At 29.6% G+C, this 18,698-nt stretch overlaps 2 protein-coding genes across 3 annotated transcripts in view; both read left to right on the forward strand.

The window, feature by feature from the left end:
- The window catches only part of Brd7-9 (Bromodomain containing 7/9), a 38,193-nt gene extending 24,140 nt beyond the window's left edge, over nucleotides 1–14,053 (forward strand). Inside the window, exons 2-15 of one of the 2 annotated variants that reach the window (XM_067288079.1) lie at nucleotides 829–1,157; nucleotides 3,618–3,844; nucleotides 6,084–6,228; nucleotides 6,303–6,413; nucleotides 6,554–6,726; nucleotides 9,115–9,244; nucleotides 11,364–11,454; nucleotides 11,527–11,634; nucleotides 11,714–11,849; nucleotides 11,937–12,045; nucleotides 12,125–12,320; nucleotides 12,391–12,600; nucleotides 12,681–12,721; nucleotides 12,808–14,053. In XM_067288079.1, the coding sequence (XP_067144180.1) occupies nucleotides 829–1,157; nucleotides 3,618–3,844; nucleotides 6,084–6,228; nucleotides 6,303–6,413; nucleotides 6,554–6,726; nucleotides 9,115–9,244; nucleotides 11,364–11,454; nucleotides 11,527–11,634; nucleotides 11,714–11,849; nucleotides 11,937–12,045; nucleotides 12,125–12,320; nucleotides 12,391–12,600; nucleotides 12,681–12,721; nucleotides 12,808–13,152 (2,351 nt within the window). In that variant the 3' untranslated portion in view covers nucleotides 13,153–14,053. The remainder of the gene's footprint in view (nucleotides 1–828; nucleotides 1,158–3,617; nucleotides 3,845–6,083; nucleotides 6,229–6,302; nucleotides 6,414–6,553; nucleotides 6,727–9,114; nucleotides 9,245–11,363; nucleotides 11,455–11,526; nucleotides 11,635–11,713; nucleotides 11,850–11,936; nucleotides 12,046–12,124; nucleotides 12,321–12,390; nucleotides 12,601–12,680; nucleotides 12,722–12,807) is intronic. The other variant, XM_067288080.1, reaches the window with a different exon arrangement.
- A 2,815-nt stretch (nucleotides 14,054–16,868) lies between these two features.
- The window catches only part of LOC136989807 (probable D-lactate dehydrogenase, mitochondrial), a 30,606-nt gene continuing 28,776 nt past the window's right edge, over nucleotides 16,869–18,698 (forward strand). Inside the window, exons 1-2 of the mRNA XM_067288081.1 lie at nucleotides 16,869–16,993; nucleotides 17,112–17,227. Coding sequence (XP_067144182.1) covers nucleotides 16,913–16,993; nucleotides 17,112–17,227 — 197 coding nt within the window. The 5' untranslated portion in view covers nucleotides 16,869–16,912. The remainder of the gene's footprint in view (nucleotides 16,994–17,111; nucleotides 17,228–18,698) is intronic.

Raw genomic sequence — 18,698 nt, forward strand, 5'->3', positions numbered from 1 at the left:
CATTAATTATTAAAAAAGATGACAGTGCAGTTTTACAGATTGTTAGCAAAGTAAATACACTATTTACCTTGTTTACACACCTGCTTAATAGTTAAACACAAATGGAAAATTACTTATATATTTTTTTTCTTTTTCCATAAAGCTGTCTAAAAATTTATTACAAAGATTATTATTATATAAATCAACATCATATTTTCTGTTTTAAAACATTTCTGCAATGTAAAAAATATAAAATTATGTACAGAATATTAAAGAAATTTAAAATAAGTGATTCTGGCATCCTCAAATCCAAAGTACACTTTTTAATATTATTTTTTAGTAGTATTAATAATTTGAAAAAGTATTACTCTTTCAGTTTACTTTTAATTGTGTGTATATTAAAACTTCAGATTAAATTTTAAATTTGAAAATGTAATTAATTCTAGTATGCAACCATTCTAGTATAGAATGTAACTGAGTAATATTCATAAACTCAAACCACACAGAACTTTTTTGACACCAGTTGAAAATTTAATATCAACAGACTAATGTTTTCAATTTCAAATTGGATCATTTTCAGGTCAATTAATTATCAAATAATTTACCTGACAAAGATCCAGTTTGCAAACAAAAATGCTAATTTACTGCAATAACTCCATTTTACTTTGAATTACTCCAAATAATTTTTGTGGTAGTTTTTATGAATATTTCTATAAATAAAATTGGTTGGTTTCCAAATCTGTCTATTCTCTTTAATATTATTTAATAATTATTTTTTGTTTTTACAGCTTATAGATCCATATACTTTCCAAAAATATAAATATATAATAAAAATTTTAATATTTTCAGACAGATCTGAAAAGCCATTAAAATTAGTATTGAAAGTCGGAGGAAACAGTAGCAGCGTCCAGGCACCGATCCAGTCTCATCCTTCGGCACCGCCGCCTCTTGTTCCTTCGACCCAGTTTCAACATTTGGAAAGTTTTACATCACAGTCTGAGATACCTCATTTGACTGAAGAGAAACCAAGGGATATGTGTGCTTATTCACCAGAGAAGCATAAAAAATCAAAAAAGAAGAAGAAGAAGAAGTCGAGTGAGAAGGAAAAAATAAAGCATGATAAAAAACGGAAGCATCATCACCACCACCACCATAGAGAACATAGTCACGAAAGAAAGGTAAACAGTTATTATGATTAAAAAGAATGCCTCTGCACTATTACGGCCTTTTTCTATTAATAATTAAATTTTTGTTTTTACGATTTGATTATTATTTTTTGTCAAATCTGGATTTTCATCCATAGTTATGTGTTTGTATTTTCACGTATTTTCCTTTTAATATTAATCATAAAATAGTTTTGACTTCACATAGTCTAATAAAATAATTGAAAATGAAAGTCCAACAATTTAGTTTCTACACATTCTTTAATTTTAAAGATTTCATAAAACATGTAAATAAATTTAAGTAAAAAAAATGATCTGACAAGTAAACATAAAATTTTTTTAATACACAAGAAACATTACGCAAGTGTTTTAATGAAGTGAATGTTGAAGACAGACATTTGGAATCGAACACTGACATATGCAGTTTATTTGGGACAGACCGATTTTAGTTATATTTGATCTGTGTCACAATAAGTTATAATAGTTTGTTTATTTTTGGATATAATATATTTAAATACATTTTTGTAGAAGTTAAAATATTTTTTATTAGAATTTGTTGTATATATGTTAAACTTTCTACTATATTAATATATTATTCGTTGTTAAAATTGTATTATATCTAAATTATTACTATTTAATTTAGGCTATTTGAATATATCTGCTACTAGATTTAAATAAAATGTAAAATTTTTTGCTTTTACTAATCTACAGTGAACCTTTTCTGATGTTGCTCTTGTTTTCTACTTTATGGCTAATAAAGTTAGAGATAATATAATTCACTGAAGTCTGAATAAGTAAATCAGGTTAAACAAACAAGGAGCTTTATGTATATAAACAAATATCAAAGCAAAAAAATTGTTTTATTTAAAACAAAGCTGAAATGTTTTACATTTTGTAACAATAGATAATAGATTGTGTATGAAAAATGCAAATACGTCAGAAAACATCATTCTTAAACAGAAATTCATTAAAATTGAACTATTAATAGTATAAAATATATATTTTAAAATTATTAATTTTGATTTTTAGTAATGAAATTTTCTTTTGAGTAGTTTTATTTATAATTTGTTTTGAATGTTTTTATTTTATATTTAAAATATATGTGAAATTATTTTATAAATGCTTCTAATCCATTGAAATAATATTTTAGATGAATTTAACAATATTGACTGACAAAGCTTTAAATTTTTTATATTGTAATCAATAAGTCAAAAATTTAAAGTTAACAAAGAATATTCTTAACTGATTTTTCATAATGAATAGTAAAAACCTTTACCAGCAACACTTTTTTATTGTGAAAAATAAAAATTAATCTTTTGTTCTACAAATTTAAACAAATCTTGAAATGGTAATTGTGTTTGATATATCCCATAATGGAATGTAAAGTTCTTGCATCCCTCATTAGGGATGCAAACAATTATTAATTATTATAATTTCTTAAAATTATAATAAAAGTGTTGTTGGTAAAAGTTTTTACTGTTCATTATTCAAAATTAACAATATATTTTCAGGAAAATAGCACAGTTTCATGCATCTAAAAGCCTTTTACCAGTGCGCGTCACTCTAAACCAATTAGTTACAAATGTTTTCGAACCTTAACTGGTTCTTCTTCAGGTAACGATCCCCTAATGGAATGTGCTTCGATTCTAAGTTGTGAAGAAATACGATCCGGAACGTTGTCCCGTCCTGATGACGTCACTACGGACCTGCGCTCCACGCTTGTCGTGCTCTAATTTATCGTTTTATCTAGTAGAGCCTGCCATGCCGTCGATAGAACTATCTCGTCCTTGTAGTTAATGCAATTACCTTCATTAATAGCGTTAAGACATATGTAGATCGCCTCTAGCCATCTGAGGTGGTTAGTGCGGTGGGTGGTGTGAATGACCTTTGGGAATTTTCACCCAGGCAAAGGTCATTCACACCACCCACCGCACTAACCACCTCAGATGGCTAGAGGCGATCTACATATGTCTTAACGCTATTAATGAAGGTAATTGCATTAACTACAAGGACGAGATAGTTCTATCGACGGCATGGCAGGCTCTACTAGATAAAACGATAAATTAGAGCACGACAAGCGTGGAGCGCAGGTCCGTAGTGACGTCATCAGGACGGGACAACGTTCCGGATCGTATTTCTTCACAACTTAGAATCGAAGCGCATTCCATTAGGGGATCGTTACCTGAAGAAGAACCGTTAAGGTTCGAAAACGTTTGTAACTAATTAGTTTAGAGTGATGCACACCAGTAAAAGGCTTTTAGATATGTGACACTGTACTGTTCTCTGGTGTTGATATTCTACATTTTTCAAGGAAAATATCATTTTAAAGTTATAATTCTATTAATTATTTAAAAATAGACATTGATAATGTGTGTTTCTATATTACATCTTATTTTTTCGACCCTCTCAAAAATTGTGAGAATGATGATAATATTTATGTAAGAATATTTAAAATTTTTGTATGTACATTTTCAGTTTATGACTTTTCATCATGATAAGAAGAAAAGGGATCATGATACCAGTCAAGATAGTGCTGATACACAAGATCATGATCAAGAACCACCAACAAAATATCAACATTTAGATGAGTTAGCTCCTTGTGAACGTCCACTAAGAGATCCTCGTACTTGCACATTGAAAAAGAAGGCAATGAAAAATCCCCTACAAATGCTGTTGTTTTATCTTTTGAAAAACTTACAAAAGTAATACATTTTCTATTAATTTTATTAATGTAATAAGTACCATATTTCTTGAATTATAAGATATTTTTATTTTTGCCCAATCTTATTTATTTGAAATAGAGATGTGTCTTATATTCATAGTCCAAAACACAAATCAGTAGATTATATGATGCCTTGTACACCAGTAATTAATGTTTTTTGTATGTATAGTTCAATGGTCATATCAGTTCAATAAGCTTTGCTAGTAATTAGCTTTTAATTTAAACTTGTTTAATATTTTAAAATGCCTTCAAGATGATACAGCTGACCCTTGATAATCCGACACTTTTGTAATTTGACATGCTCAGTAGTCCGATGCACCTCCTGTGAAGGTCACCGTAGTCCCTGTTCCATTACATGTCTGCTTGCACAGAAGGATGTCGCAACATGAATCTCCCCACCCAATTCTTACACGATGACACACATTTCTTGTGTTTTCTATGAGCAGTTCTGTATGTACTGTATTATTTATGCCTATACATACTGTATGTACATTTATTGGCTTCCATATTTCTTTTAATAAACATGTTTTAGTTAACTGAAATGGGTGTTTCATTTCCATATTAACCTAGGCAGCATTTTACTCGTAAAATGTAGGAATATTGTAGGCTACTGCTAGCAAAACAATGTCAAATATGTAATCACTTTCGGTAATCTGGACACTTTTGGTAATCCGACGCCTTTTTGGTCCCATGCCTGTCGGATTATCAAGGGTCAGCTGTATTGTGATGCAACAGTTAAAGAAAAGTTATTGTTTATTCCGAATAGCATGGAAATAGGAAATGTTTGGCAGCTCTATTTTATGGCATTTGTAATATTTATCTAACTTGTTTTAACTTAACAGCATTAATTAAAACTGGTCATTTAAAATTTTTCCTTCTGTTAAGAGTTCTTAAAATTTGATTTCAGACTTATTATATATTTTATAATCAAAGAAATGTAGTACTTTGTGAATAATAAGAAGAGAATTCTGATTTATTTAGAATTGATATTTGTAAATAAATAACTATATAAAGTAAATAATTATTATTGTTGTTGTTAAATTATATATTGCTATACATCCACAAGAGCCGAATTATCGGGCTAGAGTTGGCTATAATAAATAAATAATAAATAAGACAATTTGGCACTAGAGCTTGGCGTTAGGCGCCATCTCTTACTAAACTTAATAATTATAATTAAATTAAATAAATAATTTTAATAATTTGGAACTGGAGGAAAAGAAATCGGCCCGAAGCGGGACTCGAACCCGCAACTTCTGCTATCCGTGCAGACACGTTACCAGTTAGCTCTAGTGCCAAATTGTCTTATTTATTATTTATTTATTATAGCCAACTCTAGCCCGATAATTCGGCTCTTGTGGATGTATAGCTTTCTAACGGTTAGTTGTTATTTATGTTGTTAAATTATATATTGTTTTTTTTAAAATAAATTAATAATTTAAGTTAACAACATCGATAACATGTGTTTTTAATAAATATTACTAACCCCTTAAAAACAAGTGGCAATTAAATTATTTGGCCAATAATTTAATTTTTTAGTTTTTCACTTATATTATTTATTATTGGCATTTTAATATTTTTATTCATAATGATTTGTTTAATTCATTAAAACTATATTAATCTTTATGTAAGTATAGTATATTTTAATTCAAAGACAATTACATTAAAGAAAAACAGTGTTATTCCAAACTTCAAACCTGCTTTAGGCATTAGATATAAAATCTGCTTAACCTGACGCAGGCCACTGAAGTAGCCGAAAATGTTAATTTTTAATCAGTGATTGCTGGAAAGTGAGAGGAAGGTGTGGATTTTAGTATATAATAATGATTAGGTGATATCATAAAACAAATATAAACAGGGATAGGATTGAGTAAATAGGATTTATCATTATATTCATGTTTTTGAGTGAAATTGCTAGTATACAAGTCCATATTATGGACTAATAAAAAGTTAACTTCAGTACTTATAGCAAAAAATTGTATTTTTAAATTTGTTATTTTAAAATAGTGAAGCTGAAAGACATGAATTTTTTGTGGAAAGTTGTATATTTCAATAAATCATTCTGTATCATTCTCAATCTACAATTTATGTAAAAATAATCTAATATGAAGTGAAATTGTTATTGTTATTTCTCATTTAATCTGTTTTGTAATTGTTATTGTTCATTTTCATTCTAAACAAATTATGACAACAAATTTTACTAAAATTTTAATTTTAAGGAAAGATCCTCAACAATTTTTTGCTTGGCCTGTCAGTGATATAATTGCTCCAGGATACTCTAGTATCATCTCTGATCCTATGGATTTCAGCACAATGAGAAAGAAAATTGAAAATAAAGAATATAGTAATGTGAATGAATTCAGAGTAAGTTTAAAAGAATTAAGAATGTTCTACATTATTTCAATAATAATAATTTTTTACTCTTTTTCCCTCTCAAGAGTGATCTGAAATTAATGTGTGATAATGCTATGACATACAATCGTCCAGATACAGTTTATTTTAAGAGTGCTAAGAAAATGTGGCATGTAGGAGAAAAATTATTAAGTCAGGTATATGTCTGTTTTTCAGTTTTCATTTACAAATTGTAACTTGTTTATATAAAATAACTGTTCTTATATTAAAATAACTGTAATTAATTTATAAACGTAACTGAATGCTATTATTAAAGATTATATGTTGACAATTACAGGATCAACTATTATTGTTAAGAAGAAATCTTCCATATATATCTGATCTGGGAGCAGAAGAATTAGGATTTGATCCTGATGATGATGCAGATGAAGATTATGTTAAGGAAGAAATTATTTCTGATTCTTGTTCAGTTGTTTTACAAGATATTAAAAAGTCTAAAATTAAAGGAAGGTAAGAAAAATAATTTAAGATAAATTAATATCTTTATTGTTTAAGAAACTGGAATTTTCTTTATAAAAAAGGTCTTTATTTGAAAACTAAATGACAAATCATGTGTTGTATATTGGCAGTGTTTCATTAGTATTAAATTTTTATACAGTTGTTAAAATTATATATATTTTCAAAAATTCAAGATACATGAGAATGTATTGGCACTAAGAATGATTGACCAATTTGTTTTATAAACTTTATTACTTATATTTTATTTTGATTTATTGATAATCCAAATATTTGCTCAATTACCACTTTTTCTTTTATTATAAAGAAAACCAAAGGATTATAGATAAATAAGCAAACCAAAAGATAAAATTTATTTTTGAAACATTGTTTAAATTACAAATTTTGAGTTGTTCAGCTAACCAATTATTCTTTACATTATTTCATGAGCTTTTACTGATAAAGGATGGGATGCAATAACTTGAAATATATACTAGTAAAATAAAACATAAAGCATCATATATTTTGTTTTGTAATGTGAAGTCTAGTAGTTAGACTTTCTCACATTGACTCACTCACTCCTTTAAAGGTTGCTTAATAGTTTCAACCAAATAGAATGCAATATGAAATTGAACATTAAACAATTTCTATTCCTCTGTTAAAATGTTTAAATATTAATTTATTGTTACATTCATCAAATTAAGTCATCTTAAAAAATGAATATTTAAAACTATTAAATTTTGGCAAATCATTTTTTAAATTTCTGTTGAAATATTGATATTTTAACATTTCAATGGTTCTGATATATCATTAAAATATTAAGATAGATTGCAATAAGAAGTAAATTTTAATTAAATTACAAATATGTTTAGACAATGTCTTCCTTAACTCCATATCACACAATCCAGTCAATGTCATCTAGCAAATTGACACTCAAAAAAATCATCTTTGTTCTTTACAACCACTTATTGTTTAATAACTTTTGCTGCAGTAAGCTTTAAAACTATTGATGATCCCAAGATGTGATGGCTGTATATGAGAAGAAAGGAACTTTGAAGGAAAAATTTAATATTTGATTTGCATAAATGAGCAAGTTGATTATCAATGAAGTTTTTTAAGTATGTGCATATACTTGTTGATTCAATTTACTAAATTAGCTCTAAAAAAGTTTGTCATCCATGCAGTTTTGTTGGCTTGCCAGTAAATCCGTAACACAGTGTTAATGTGATAAACACCCTTATTTTAAATCAGGGATGGGCAACCTTTTTCTATGTAAGGGCCGCATTTTAAGACTTTTGAACTGATGCGGGCCGCATACAAGAGAAAGAGAAAAAAATGTTGGTAAATCAGAATTATTTATTCATATAAATTATAAATTAGCATAGGTATACTTAATTTAGCTTCTGGAACTGATGTAAACGTAATATATTGGAAATATTTGGTTAAATATTCATCACTGCTAGTTTTAAATTAGTTTCGACGTGTCTGTTAGCCGGTTTCTTGTTTTAATTTTTACTGAATTCATTGCGGGAAAAACTATTCACATACATAAGTTGTAGAAAATAACGTTTGAATTTTTGCTGCATACTTCCTTAAGCTGGGAAATTGATATATTTATTCACATTTTATGCGTTGCGGGCCGCAAAATATATGAATGCGGGCCGCAGGTTGCCCATCCCTGTTTTAAATCATTTTGAACTACAAATGATTTAAAATAACCATTATTAATTATGTACTATTATTTAAATCATAATGGTGTGTTATCATCATATAAATAGACATTTTGACAAATTATGTAAACTATATGTTACATGAACTGTAACATATAGTTTACATAATTAATATTACAACATAAATAACTTAAAATGATGGTGATAATATCAAATAGTATTTTGCCTGTCTGCAGTTCAACTTTTCTAATTGTGAAATCAAATAATCTGATTGTAACTGGAAATTTTTGACAATATTTGATTAAATATCCAGAATATTACATTGTAAAAGTTTACAAATTCATTTCTTTGCTAAATTGTTAAATTATTTTTATAAAATTAAATTGTGATTATATCTAACAACAAAAATTAAAATTTAGATTACAATAGAATTGTTAACTTATATGATATATAAAATTAATTGCTTGTGATGGAAATTTATATAAATTTCAAATTTAATAATTATGTAAATAAAATTAGTTACATGATTAAAAACTTTTTAAGATATTTCAATTTTGTTTTCAAAAAATTTAATTATATGATTTATAGAACATAATTTTGATAAAAATCTGTATTTTATTTATAGATAACTATCTAATATAAGTTTTCTAGTACATTAAGTATAGGAGATTTTTAAAATTTGTTAAAATGTGAATTCATTCATTAGTTGGTAACAAAATTAAATTAATTTTAGTTGGACTCAGAATCAAAATGATACTGATTCTCAGGATGATGATCTTTCTCCAGAAGAAATTTTGGCAGAGGCACGTAAAGCAGCCAAAGCGGCAGCTGATCGATTAACATTATCTCGACCTAAGAGCAGAGTAAGACACAACTTATTTTTTTACCATCACTTACTTTAAATCTAGTTTTACTATTTTGATTAATTTTACATGAATTTGCTTAAGTTATTAAAGCAAAACTTTGTTTTCAAATTATAATTAAGAATAAATTGTATAATTATTGATAATTTTACATAAATTTATTTAAATATTTGAAATGTGTTTAAAAATTATTTTAAATCTTTTATGGAAAGCATTCTTGAATATTTGGATGTTGTCATCAATAGATTTAGTTTGTTATATTAGGGAAAAAAATAAAGTGAGAGATAAATAAAACTGTGTGTGTATTGATTCCAATAGGCCATATAAAAACACACATTCTAGTTCAATATTTTCTTCTATATATCTGTAAAATTGACCAAATTTCTGTTTGTTCATTTATTGAGCTTATGTATAACAGTTTTTTAAGTTTACTTGTGTAAGTTTGTTTAAAGAAATATATCAAATTCATCACTGACAACAGAAGAAATTTGAGCAATAAATTTGAAAAGAAAAAAATTTAACCATTTAGTTTAGATGACTTCATGTAAAATGTATGAATAGAATAAAATTTAAGAAGGAAAAAATTTGAAAGAAGAAAGGATTCAGAACAACATATAAACATTTGAAAAAATGATGTCACTTAAATCTTAATCACTGTGAGTGGATAGAATAAAATGAGATCTATTAAACAGAAAGCAAATGGAGAGAATACTGGCTTAATATTTTCATTGTAGTCGAGTTTAATGTAGTGTTATTATTTAGGACTATTTTACTGTTTTAAATGACTACGTTGGTACAAATATCATTTATTCTTAAGTATCTGAGCTTACAAGATCCTGCATAGGATATAATTAAAGTTCCACCATTACAGATTTTCTCACGAGCAATGTTTGGTTCATTTATGTAAGAGTCTATGATTATTTCACTTTGTTTGAGGAAGCTATAATGGAAACTGGCTGATGACCACCAAATTGTAACCATAAATGTTTTGGGTGTAGGCTTGATTTCAGCATATGTTTGGGAGGTTCATCAGTGTTGAGCCATTGCAATGACCTCTTCCTGTTATTGTATATGATTTACTTTTAATTGCTGCCAAATTTACAAATTTTGTAAAAGCTAAAAATACTTTTCTTTCTTGTTGGGATCATCCAATTAGATAATTCTTGAAAATTTCATAATCCTGCATCTGCAGGCCTATAGGAACTCTATCAGTAATTCAGTGATACAAAACTTAGGGTTTAGTTATATTTAATTTGAAAGTCAATTTGTAGACTCCAGAAAATCGATTAAAATATTTAATTTGGTTGATTACTTACATAAATAGATGTACAGTGAACCCCCGATATAATGTGCATGTCGGGCGGAAAACAACACCCGTGTTATAAGGTGAACTGCGTTATACTGAGTGTCATGGTGGCAACACAATAAATTTACTCAGAACGATTTGAACTATATACTGAAACCTCCCATCAACTACATACATATGATGTATTTTAATAAAAAACCCAATTTATTTATTTAGTGTTTTATTAAAATTCACATAACATAGTTATACATTTTAATAACTACATATTGTAGCTTGTCTTTTCTTTTACTCATCATGCATACAATAATTAAACACTATTCAAAATACATGCAGGAACTCAATACATACACAATTACTCAATATGCAATAAAATGTGCTACTCACTAATGCCGCACGGACCTGTATAAATGTGTTTGAGCGTATCGCATTGCGAACATCGCCTGCACTATAACCAAATGCGTGGTATAGCAAGCAGTGCTATAACGAAGGTCCACTGTATTTCAGGCTGTTTTACATTTTATGGCCACTCATCAGTAACTAAAATTATTAAGAGCTAGGTATAAGTACAAAGTTAATTAAAACATAATAAAATTGAACATAACAGTAATATCTTACTTTGTATTGTATCAACTGTCTCCTTAAATACTTTCTTGATGATTTAGTATAACTAACAGTTTTTCTTTATTTCCATACTATTCCTGGGTGTTAATTATATGCACATGGATGCATTTATTTTTGTCATACACTGTATATCACATAAACAATTTGATGTTAATAAATTAAGAAATTGATCTGAAATTATTTTTGTTCTAGTATGGATTCCTAAGGCAACATGAAAATGGAAGCACTACACTTGCACTGCTTAATCCTTCAAGTGGGAAAGGCATTGATAAAGAGAACAATGGTATGTTTCATTTAATGCCTTATATAACACTAAAAGATTTCTAAAATTTTAAAACTGAATTTATATCAATAGGTCAAACAGAAATGAAAGTCAATTTAGAAATGTTAACTGGAAAATTGACTCAAGGGACAGGATCTATTACTAGGTTCCGAGAAGATGCCAAAAACATTGTGAAACCAGGTAGATGATAGATCAGTTTTTCATAATAAAAAACTTAAAAATGAAGATTATATATAATTACTTTTTATTTTTATTATAGTGAATTATTTGAATTATGGCTCATTCACTTCCTATAGTCCTCAGTATGATTCCATGTTTGCCAATCTTACTAAAGAAGAATCTGATTTAGTTTTATCTGCATATGGAGATGATACTGGGGTTCAATATGCTGAAAGGTAAGCAATATTTTGCATAAATAACTATAATAATTAATTATTAACATTAGAAAATTATAAGTTTTTTAAAAATATTTCCTCTCATAGTATTATGAGTTTTGCTAAAGACTGTGACTTTGTTATGAATATGGTGGATAATCTGTTGGATATATTAACTGGGGGAGAGCATTCAAAAACCATGAAGTTACTGGAAGAGGTAAGAATTTTGAGTATATATCATCTATTTTAAGTTTGTTTAATCAACAAAGCATAACTCTATGTCTATGAAAAAACAGAAAAGAAAAGGAGCTGAAGAAGAAAAGAAAAAATTAGATGATCTGTCAGCCTTAGTGACAGAAACATTATCTACTGAAAAGAAAGGAATTGGTACAGTGACAGAGCCAACTAACGATAGTGATATTAGAGTAGATTTTGACTCCTTGAATGCTCTTTCTTCTGTAGATTTAGATATGTCTCTTCTAGATAATGTTGGTAAGTGTTAAAGCTTAAATTCTTGTTTAGAACTGGAAAGATACTTATAAAATTTCTATGTAAATGGCAGGAGAATCAGCTCCAAAAAATGACGAATCAGTTAAAAAATTACAAAACGAAGTTTCCTTGAGTGAACAGAGGCGGGTGATTCAGCGGAAACTAGATTCGACTACTAAACTATTACAGAATTTAGCCAAAGTTCAACATGAACGGTTAAGTGCAGAACCTCCACCTCATTTGGCAAACATACAGGGTCCTTCTGCAGCTGAACAAGAGCTAGGTGAGACTTTTTTATTTTTATTTTTTTAAATAATGGTACAGTATATGTTATAATTAATAATAATCTATTTAAAATTACAGCTGAGAGGGTTTCACAGAAACTGGCCGACATTGCTTCTCAAGTAAGAAATTTGTACAAAAAAATAATTTCATGTGGTTGTAAAAAACTCGAAACAGTTTTAATCTATAATTTGTATATTTAAAATAGGCAACTCCTTCAGAAATTGTCAGTGTAGAATGTCTGAGAAAAGCCATGGGCATTACTTTTCGACCGGTATCGGATGAACCAGTCACCGTTTCAATAGATCCTCCGGAGGATTCTCAAGAACAGAAGAGCACAATAGAAGAGGTGGTCAATCAAGTGGAGGAAGAGGAGAGAGTCGAACTGACTGTTGACAATCGGGTATCTCAAGAATTGGTAACATGTTCCCCAAATCACTTGGCCACTGATGATCGGCGGTTACGCACCACCACCGACATCGAGTCGGAATTCAGAGAATTCTTAGAGACAGCACCCAATTTACGGGTATGCGAGTCTCCCTCAGGAACGTGAGCATTTATTAAAATACGCCTTCCATATTAAATATATCCAATCAAAATATTTAATTGTCTTAAAAGTTATAATTCTATAAATCAAAAAATAAAAATAAAAAAAATTAATTAAATAAATTTGACGAAAGACCTCATTTAGAGCTGGCTACTTTAGTTTTTTGTTTGTCTGCTTCTTATAACTTTGTAGAGCGCGCCATATATGTTATACGGAAAGAGGAAAGAAGGAAGCACTTTAAATCATGATGTTAAGATTTTAAAGGCTTAAAAACTATTCGAAAATTAAGTGCCGTGGCCAAAATTTTGGCTCAAGTTTCTGATGTGTAAAACACGTTTTTAATTACACGGAATTCGTCGGTTTACTCATTGTCAGATGGGTAATCATCTCTCCAATCAGTAGGCCAAAGCGGATGTAGAACAACTCCAGATTTGGATGACACCGGAAATTGTTACTGTATAAAGAAAGACGTCACGGAATTAAGAACTGCAACGTGTAAATATATTGTATAATTAATTTATATGCAATATTTTTAGTTGTAGATGCATAGAATTAAAAAAATAATAATAATTATATATATTATGTTTCCGAGAGTTCGGCCTGATCAGTAAAATTGCGGAAGATTTCCGAATCGTTATTTTCTATATTTTCTGAAGCGGAAGCGTAAACGCAGTGTGTGTGGCAGAAACACGTGACCGGATATATTTTGGTAAGAGGCCTACAGTAATTGCGCTTTTTACCGATTGTTTATATTAAAATTGTACATGTACGAACGTGTGTCGGTATGTATGTAAATGTATGTATTTCCACTGCCACTTCGTCTTTAAAAGGCCTTATCGTTTTTCGTTTTAAAAAAAAAGGTGTAAACATTTTTATTCATATCTGTAAATAAAATGTTTATACATCAGTTTAATGTTTTATTTGTAATTGCGAGATTGAAACGGCATCGATTAAAACATGGCGCTTTGCTTGAAAACTTTAACTTGTTTTTTTTTAATGAGATTTAATAATTTACTAAATTATAAAAGAGTCCAGCAACGAGTTGCGTAACTTTCCTGGCTGTTATGATATTTAGAAAATAACATGTTTTAATTATAATTGTGTGTGGCGCCATCTGTTACGAGATTTTGTTAAAAAACTCGATATATTTAATTATCGAATGGCATCAAGCTTAATTTTGTGGGTAGTGATCAGTTTCATTAAGATGTTATTAGCATTTATAATTTTTTAAGTCCTACCCCACTCGAGATATGATGACCCTATCTATCTACCCGTCCCCTTGACCTTTAACCACCAAAATTCACCGGTAATAGCATCAATCTCCCAATATACAAACCTCTAGTATAAGAAACTAGCAGAAAAGCCCGGCGTTGCTTGGGCAAAAAGTAACGATAGCGAAGATTAAAATTATTATATTATAGTCAATTTTACCCGTTTTCACAGAATGAAAAAATTAGGTCCTCGTTTCCAGACTGACTAGAGAGTTTTTAGATGGGTCTAAAAATGTTCGATTTCCCGCAAAAACGCAAAAAACCGTATCTACGTCTGTAAATCTTGCACGTCACTTTCTCTTAACGCTTCCATTGTTAAGGAATACCCCACGTGGTACCCTACTAAAACGCAGTTAAAAATAAAAAATTGCATCTAAAATAGTACAATAGAAGCTGAGATTTTTAGGGTAAGCCTTAATCCTTTCCCTCTCCCCCGCGGAAGGGAATTTCGAAAAATCGCTTCTTATGCACTTTCATAACGTACCCTAACTGTACCAAATTTCAACTTTCAACTCTTAACCATTTGGGCTCTGCGCTTATTATTATTATTATCAACCCATCTCGATTATATTTATAAGATAGAAATAAAAATCTATTAGATACTTCATTTTTTCTGAATTTTTTTGTATTTTAGAAAGTTAAATGTTTACAATTTTGTATTGTGAATGATTTTATAATTGGTTCACATAAACTTGACTTTGCGTAATCAGAATCTGAGGTCGATAATCTCTATCGCCTACGCAATACAGTCAGTTCAACTTTATTAATATAATTATGTAAGGTTGTGGCCGCCACGCCAGCGTCAGAGATCCCGAACACTGCCTGGCAACACTTGCCAACGAGATGTTGGCTGGCAACTTGTAGAAAAGAAGCGCGGAAGTTCGCGGGTTTTTGCCTGGATGTTGGCCGAGGATGTCGATGACAGTTCTCACCTTTTTAATAAAGTTTTTTTGTTACTGTTCGTGTTTGTCTGCTTAGTTCTAAAGATCAGTAGGATCGAATGGCAAAAGGTCATTCAGATTCATTAAGAATTGCAATAATGTAGTACAATATTTAAATCTTTAAAAGCAATTTAATAATTAAAATTTGATTTGCTTCATAATAATGTAAATAAACACATTACTTTAATAATCATTGAGTTAAACATGATTGCAATCCGGAAGCAATCAAGCTATTTTGGCTACGTGATGCCCACAAATGGAATGGATAGATAATTTTGCTGGGCAAAGAAGACGAAGACAGCCAATGAGATGGATAAATCGAATAAAGAAAACTGCAGGATCCTGCAAGGAGCAGATGGAAAGCTTTTGTCCATCAAATCGCCATGAGTCAAACCAACACCACCTATAACGGCCTTCAGTTATGGGAGGAACCAACACCTATAACTGAAGGCCGTTATAGGAGGTATTAATTGAACTAGGCTCTACGTCATTTAATTAAACAACAAAATAGAAATATTGCATGAAACATCATTTTGAAGATTTAGGATGACAATACAAAAGTGTCAGGTTATTTTTCTTTCTCTTGCAAAATAACAAATACAGAAAACTTTAGTAAAGTTCATAAATTTATATTTGAACCAGGGAATATTTAACATCGAGGTCAACTTAGGTTTAAAAAGTATGCATTAAAGGCGATAAAAATCGGAGAAAATTTGTAAACTGTATAGAATGATAAATGTGGGAAAAACGGTATCCATATTTTAAAAATTAAGAAAAATAAAAAGTAAGTGAAATATGGCAAGTCTCAAGAATCCGAACTCATTGGTGATTTTTACGGCTTAATGATTCTATTTTCTCTCTAAAATGTAATTCTTTTGCCAATTAGTTCTTTATAACGAACGAAATTGAGACAGTTCTCATAGTCATTTAATATCAAACATTTAGAAAGGAATGGACTTTAATTAAATAAGAGAGTAAAATGTTAGAGATTGATCTTATGATTAGTTTCCTGCAAAGCGGCTTCTCCGCAAAACACTATCTATACAGGAAAGCCAACATTTCTGAAGTTAATTCTTTATCTATAATGTTTTAAAACTGATTTTGTTTATTTATCGCTGATTTTATCACGTGAAATAATCTTCTCAATGACCTCTGTACATATTTTTAAAAACATTTAATTAAAAAATTTCAATTTCTTTATTATTACAACAAAATGTTACACACAATATTACATAAATAATTTAGAAACTTATTAAAAATTCAATTTAAATATCGAAAATGTTTATATTCTTTTATTCTTAAATATTATTCTTTAAAATATTGATATAAACAGAGAGATAATTCAGATTCTAAACATAGACAATAATTTTTTAAAAATAATTTTTAAGAATTATATTATTAAACTATTTGTAAAAATAAACAATTTCAAGAACATTACGCAATTTATTACAACATTGTAATAATAAAATGTTGAAGTCGTATAAAAGTGAATATCATATAATTATATATATTTGTAATTTCTAAATTCCGTCACTAGAGGTCGATTTTTTCAATATGTTTAGAGTTGTACGGTTTCCTCGTTCGTCTGCTACAACTAACCTTATTTGTTTTTCTAATTTAAAATGCTTTTTACAGGTAATTAATGTCACTTAATTTGTATTATATAATTTTATAAAGCGATAACTTTTTAAACTTTTATAATTTTTTTTTTTTTTTTTTTGTAACGAGTTAAAATTGTGTGTTTATTGTGCAGAGAAGAACATTATCCCAAGATTTTATAAATGGGTTGAAAGGTATAGTTGGAGATTCCAATATCAGTCAGTCTCGAGCGACGAGAGAGCAACATGGCACGGATGAGGGTCCGCATAGGTATTTGCAATTTTAAATTTAATTTCTGTTGTAAGATAAGGTCACTTTGGTAAGATTCTAGGTCTGAATGAGATGGTGGAGACTGTATATCAATAAAGGACCAATAAAGTTGAGATATGTGAACCTCTTAGGGTGTGACTATGCAGATGCACTCGCATAGTTGTACCCTAAGTGTGAATATGTGGCGAGAAGAGTTGATGACATTTCACGCTCTCTGTTTCTCCCTCTCGTTTATTATGACCACACAGATGAGAGTGAGAAACAGAGTGTGAAATGTCATCACCTCGTCTCACCACATATTCTCACTCACTTGGAAAATTTGCTCATTTGTATCTGCATAGTAAAACCCTTAGAGTGGGCTGGCAAACTGTGGTACATTGGGAGAATCATTTGGCAAGTAACATGTCATACAATAATAGTTTTGGAGTACTTTATGGTTAATGGGACGCCAACTGATATGTGCGGCAATGGGTAAGATTCAAGCTCTGAATGAGGGGTTTCACACCACCCCAGAACTGTTAAATTCGCGAGATAATCGTCTCCAAATGTCAGTTTTTAACATGTATTGGTCTACTGCCTTTTCTACATGCTTCAGATGTAGATGTGTGCCTCGCTGTGAGCGATAGTAAGTACCTCGGTCTGCTGTTATTCACCAAGAGCTTACATTAATGTCCGCCACTAGTTTACATTTAGTAGGCCACTTGCCATATTAAAAAAACTATCATCTGACAAGGTGGGTCCCATTGACAAGGTTGCACTTCTTTTGTTCCCGTTCTGCTAAAAGGCCAATACTTTACAAACCAATCTTGGTTTATCACCTGTCTTTTTCAATCGTCCTTTTGGCTATCATCTGGTCAGACCTTTTTACAATCAGTTTCTTTACATTTATTCTATTTTTAATATTTATAATTATATTTATTCTAATTAAAGCATTTTCATTTAATTTCTTTAAATATCATTATTCGAAGCCAAAAACTTTGGTGCACACAAATATTTTTAAAGGTAATTATGCTCACTACACGCAAACCTGTTTTTGTGCTGTCTTTTTTTGGGCGATTTGTTTTGTGTGATTTTTTTTGTGCGGTATATGAATTTCAATCAAATTGGTATAATGCACAAAAACAGGTTTGAGTGTATATGGCATGCAGACTCAAAAAGATTCATCTTTCCTGTCCTAGAGGATCAATAAAGACCAAAAGGTATAATTTATTACACCTCTGAATGAGACTGTTGGGATCCTACCAGAGTTGTAGACCATACCATAAGAGCAAAATACTCTTTCAATCATTTGACAAGGATTTGCTTCCACTTCTGCCTGTAAAACATCATTATCAAGAGACATTGGTCTTCCTGGACGAGGCGAGTCACAAAGATCAAAATTACCCGACCTGAACCTAGTAAATCACCTCTGGCATTTACGGACATTTAATGTGATTGGATAAACATCACAAATATTTTTTTGTAACTTTTG

This window comes from Centruroides vittatus, unplaced genomic scaffold (assembly GCF_030686945.1).
Source record: "Centruroides vittatus isolate TY-2023 unplaced genomic scaffold, ASM3068694v2 scaffold_769, whole genome shotgun sequence".
NCBI classification, from domain to species: Eukaryota; Metazoa; Arthropoda; class Arachnida; order Scorpiones; family Buthidae; genus Centruroides; species Centruroides vittatus.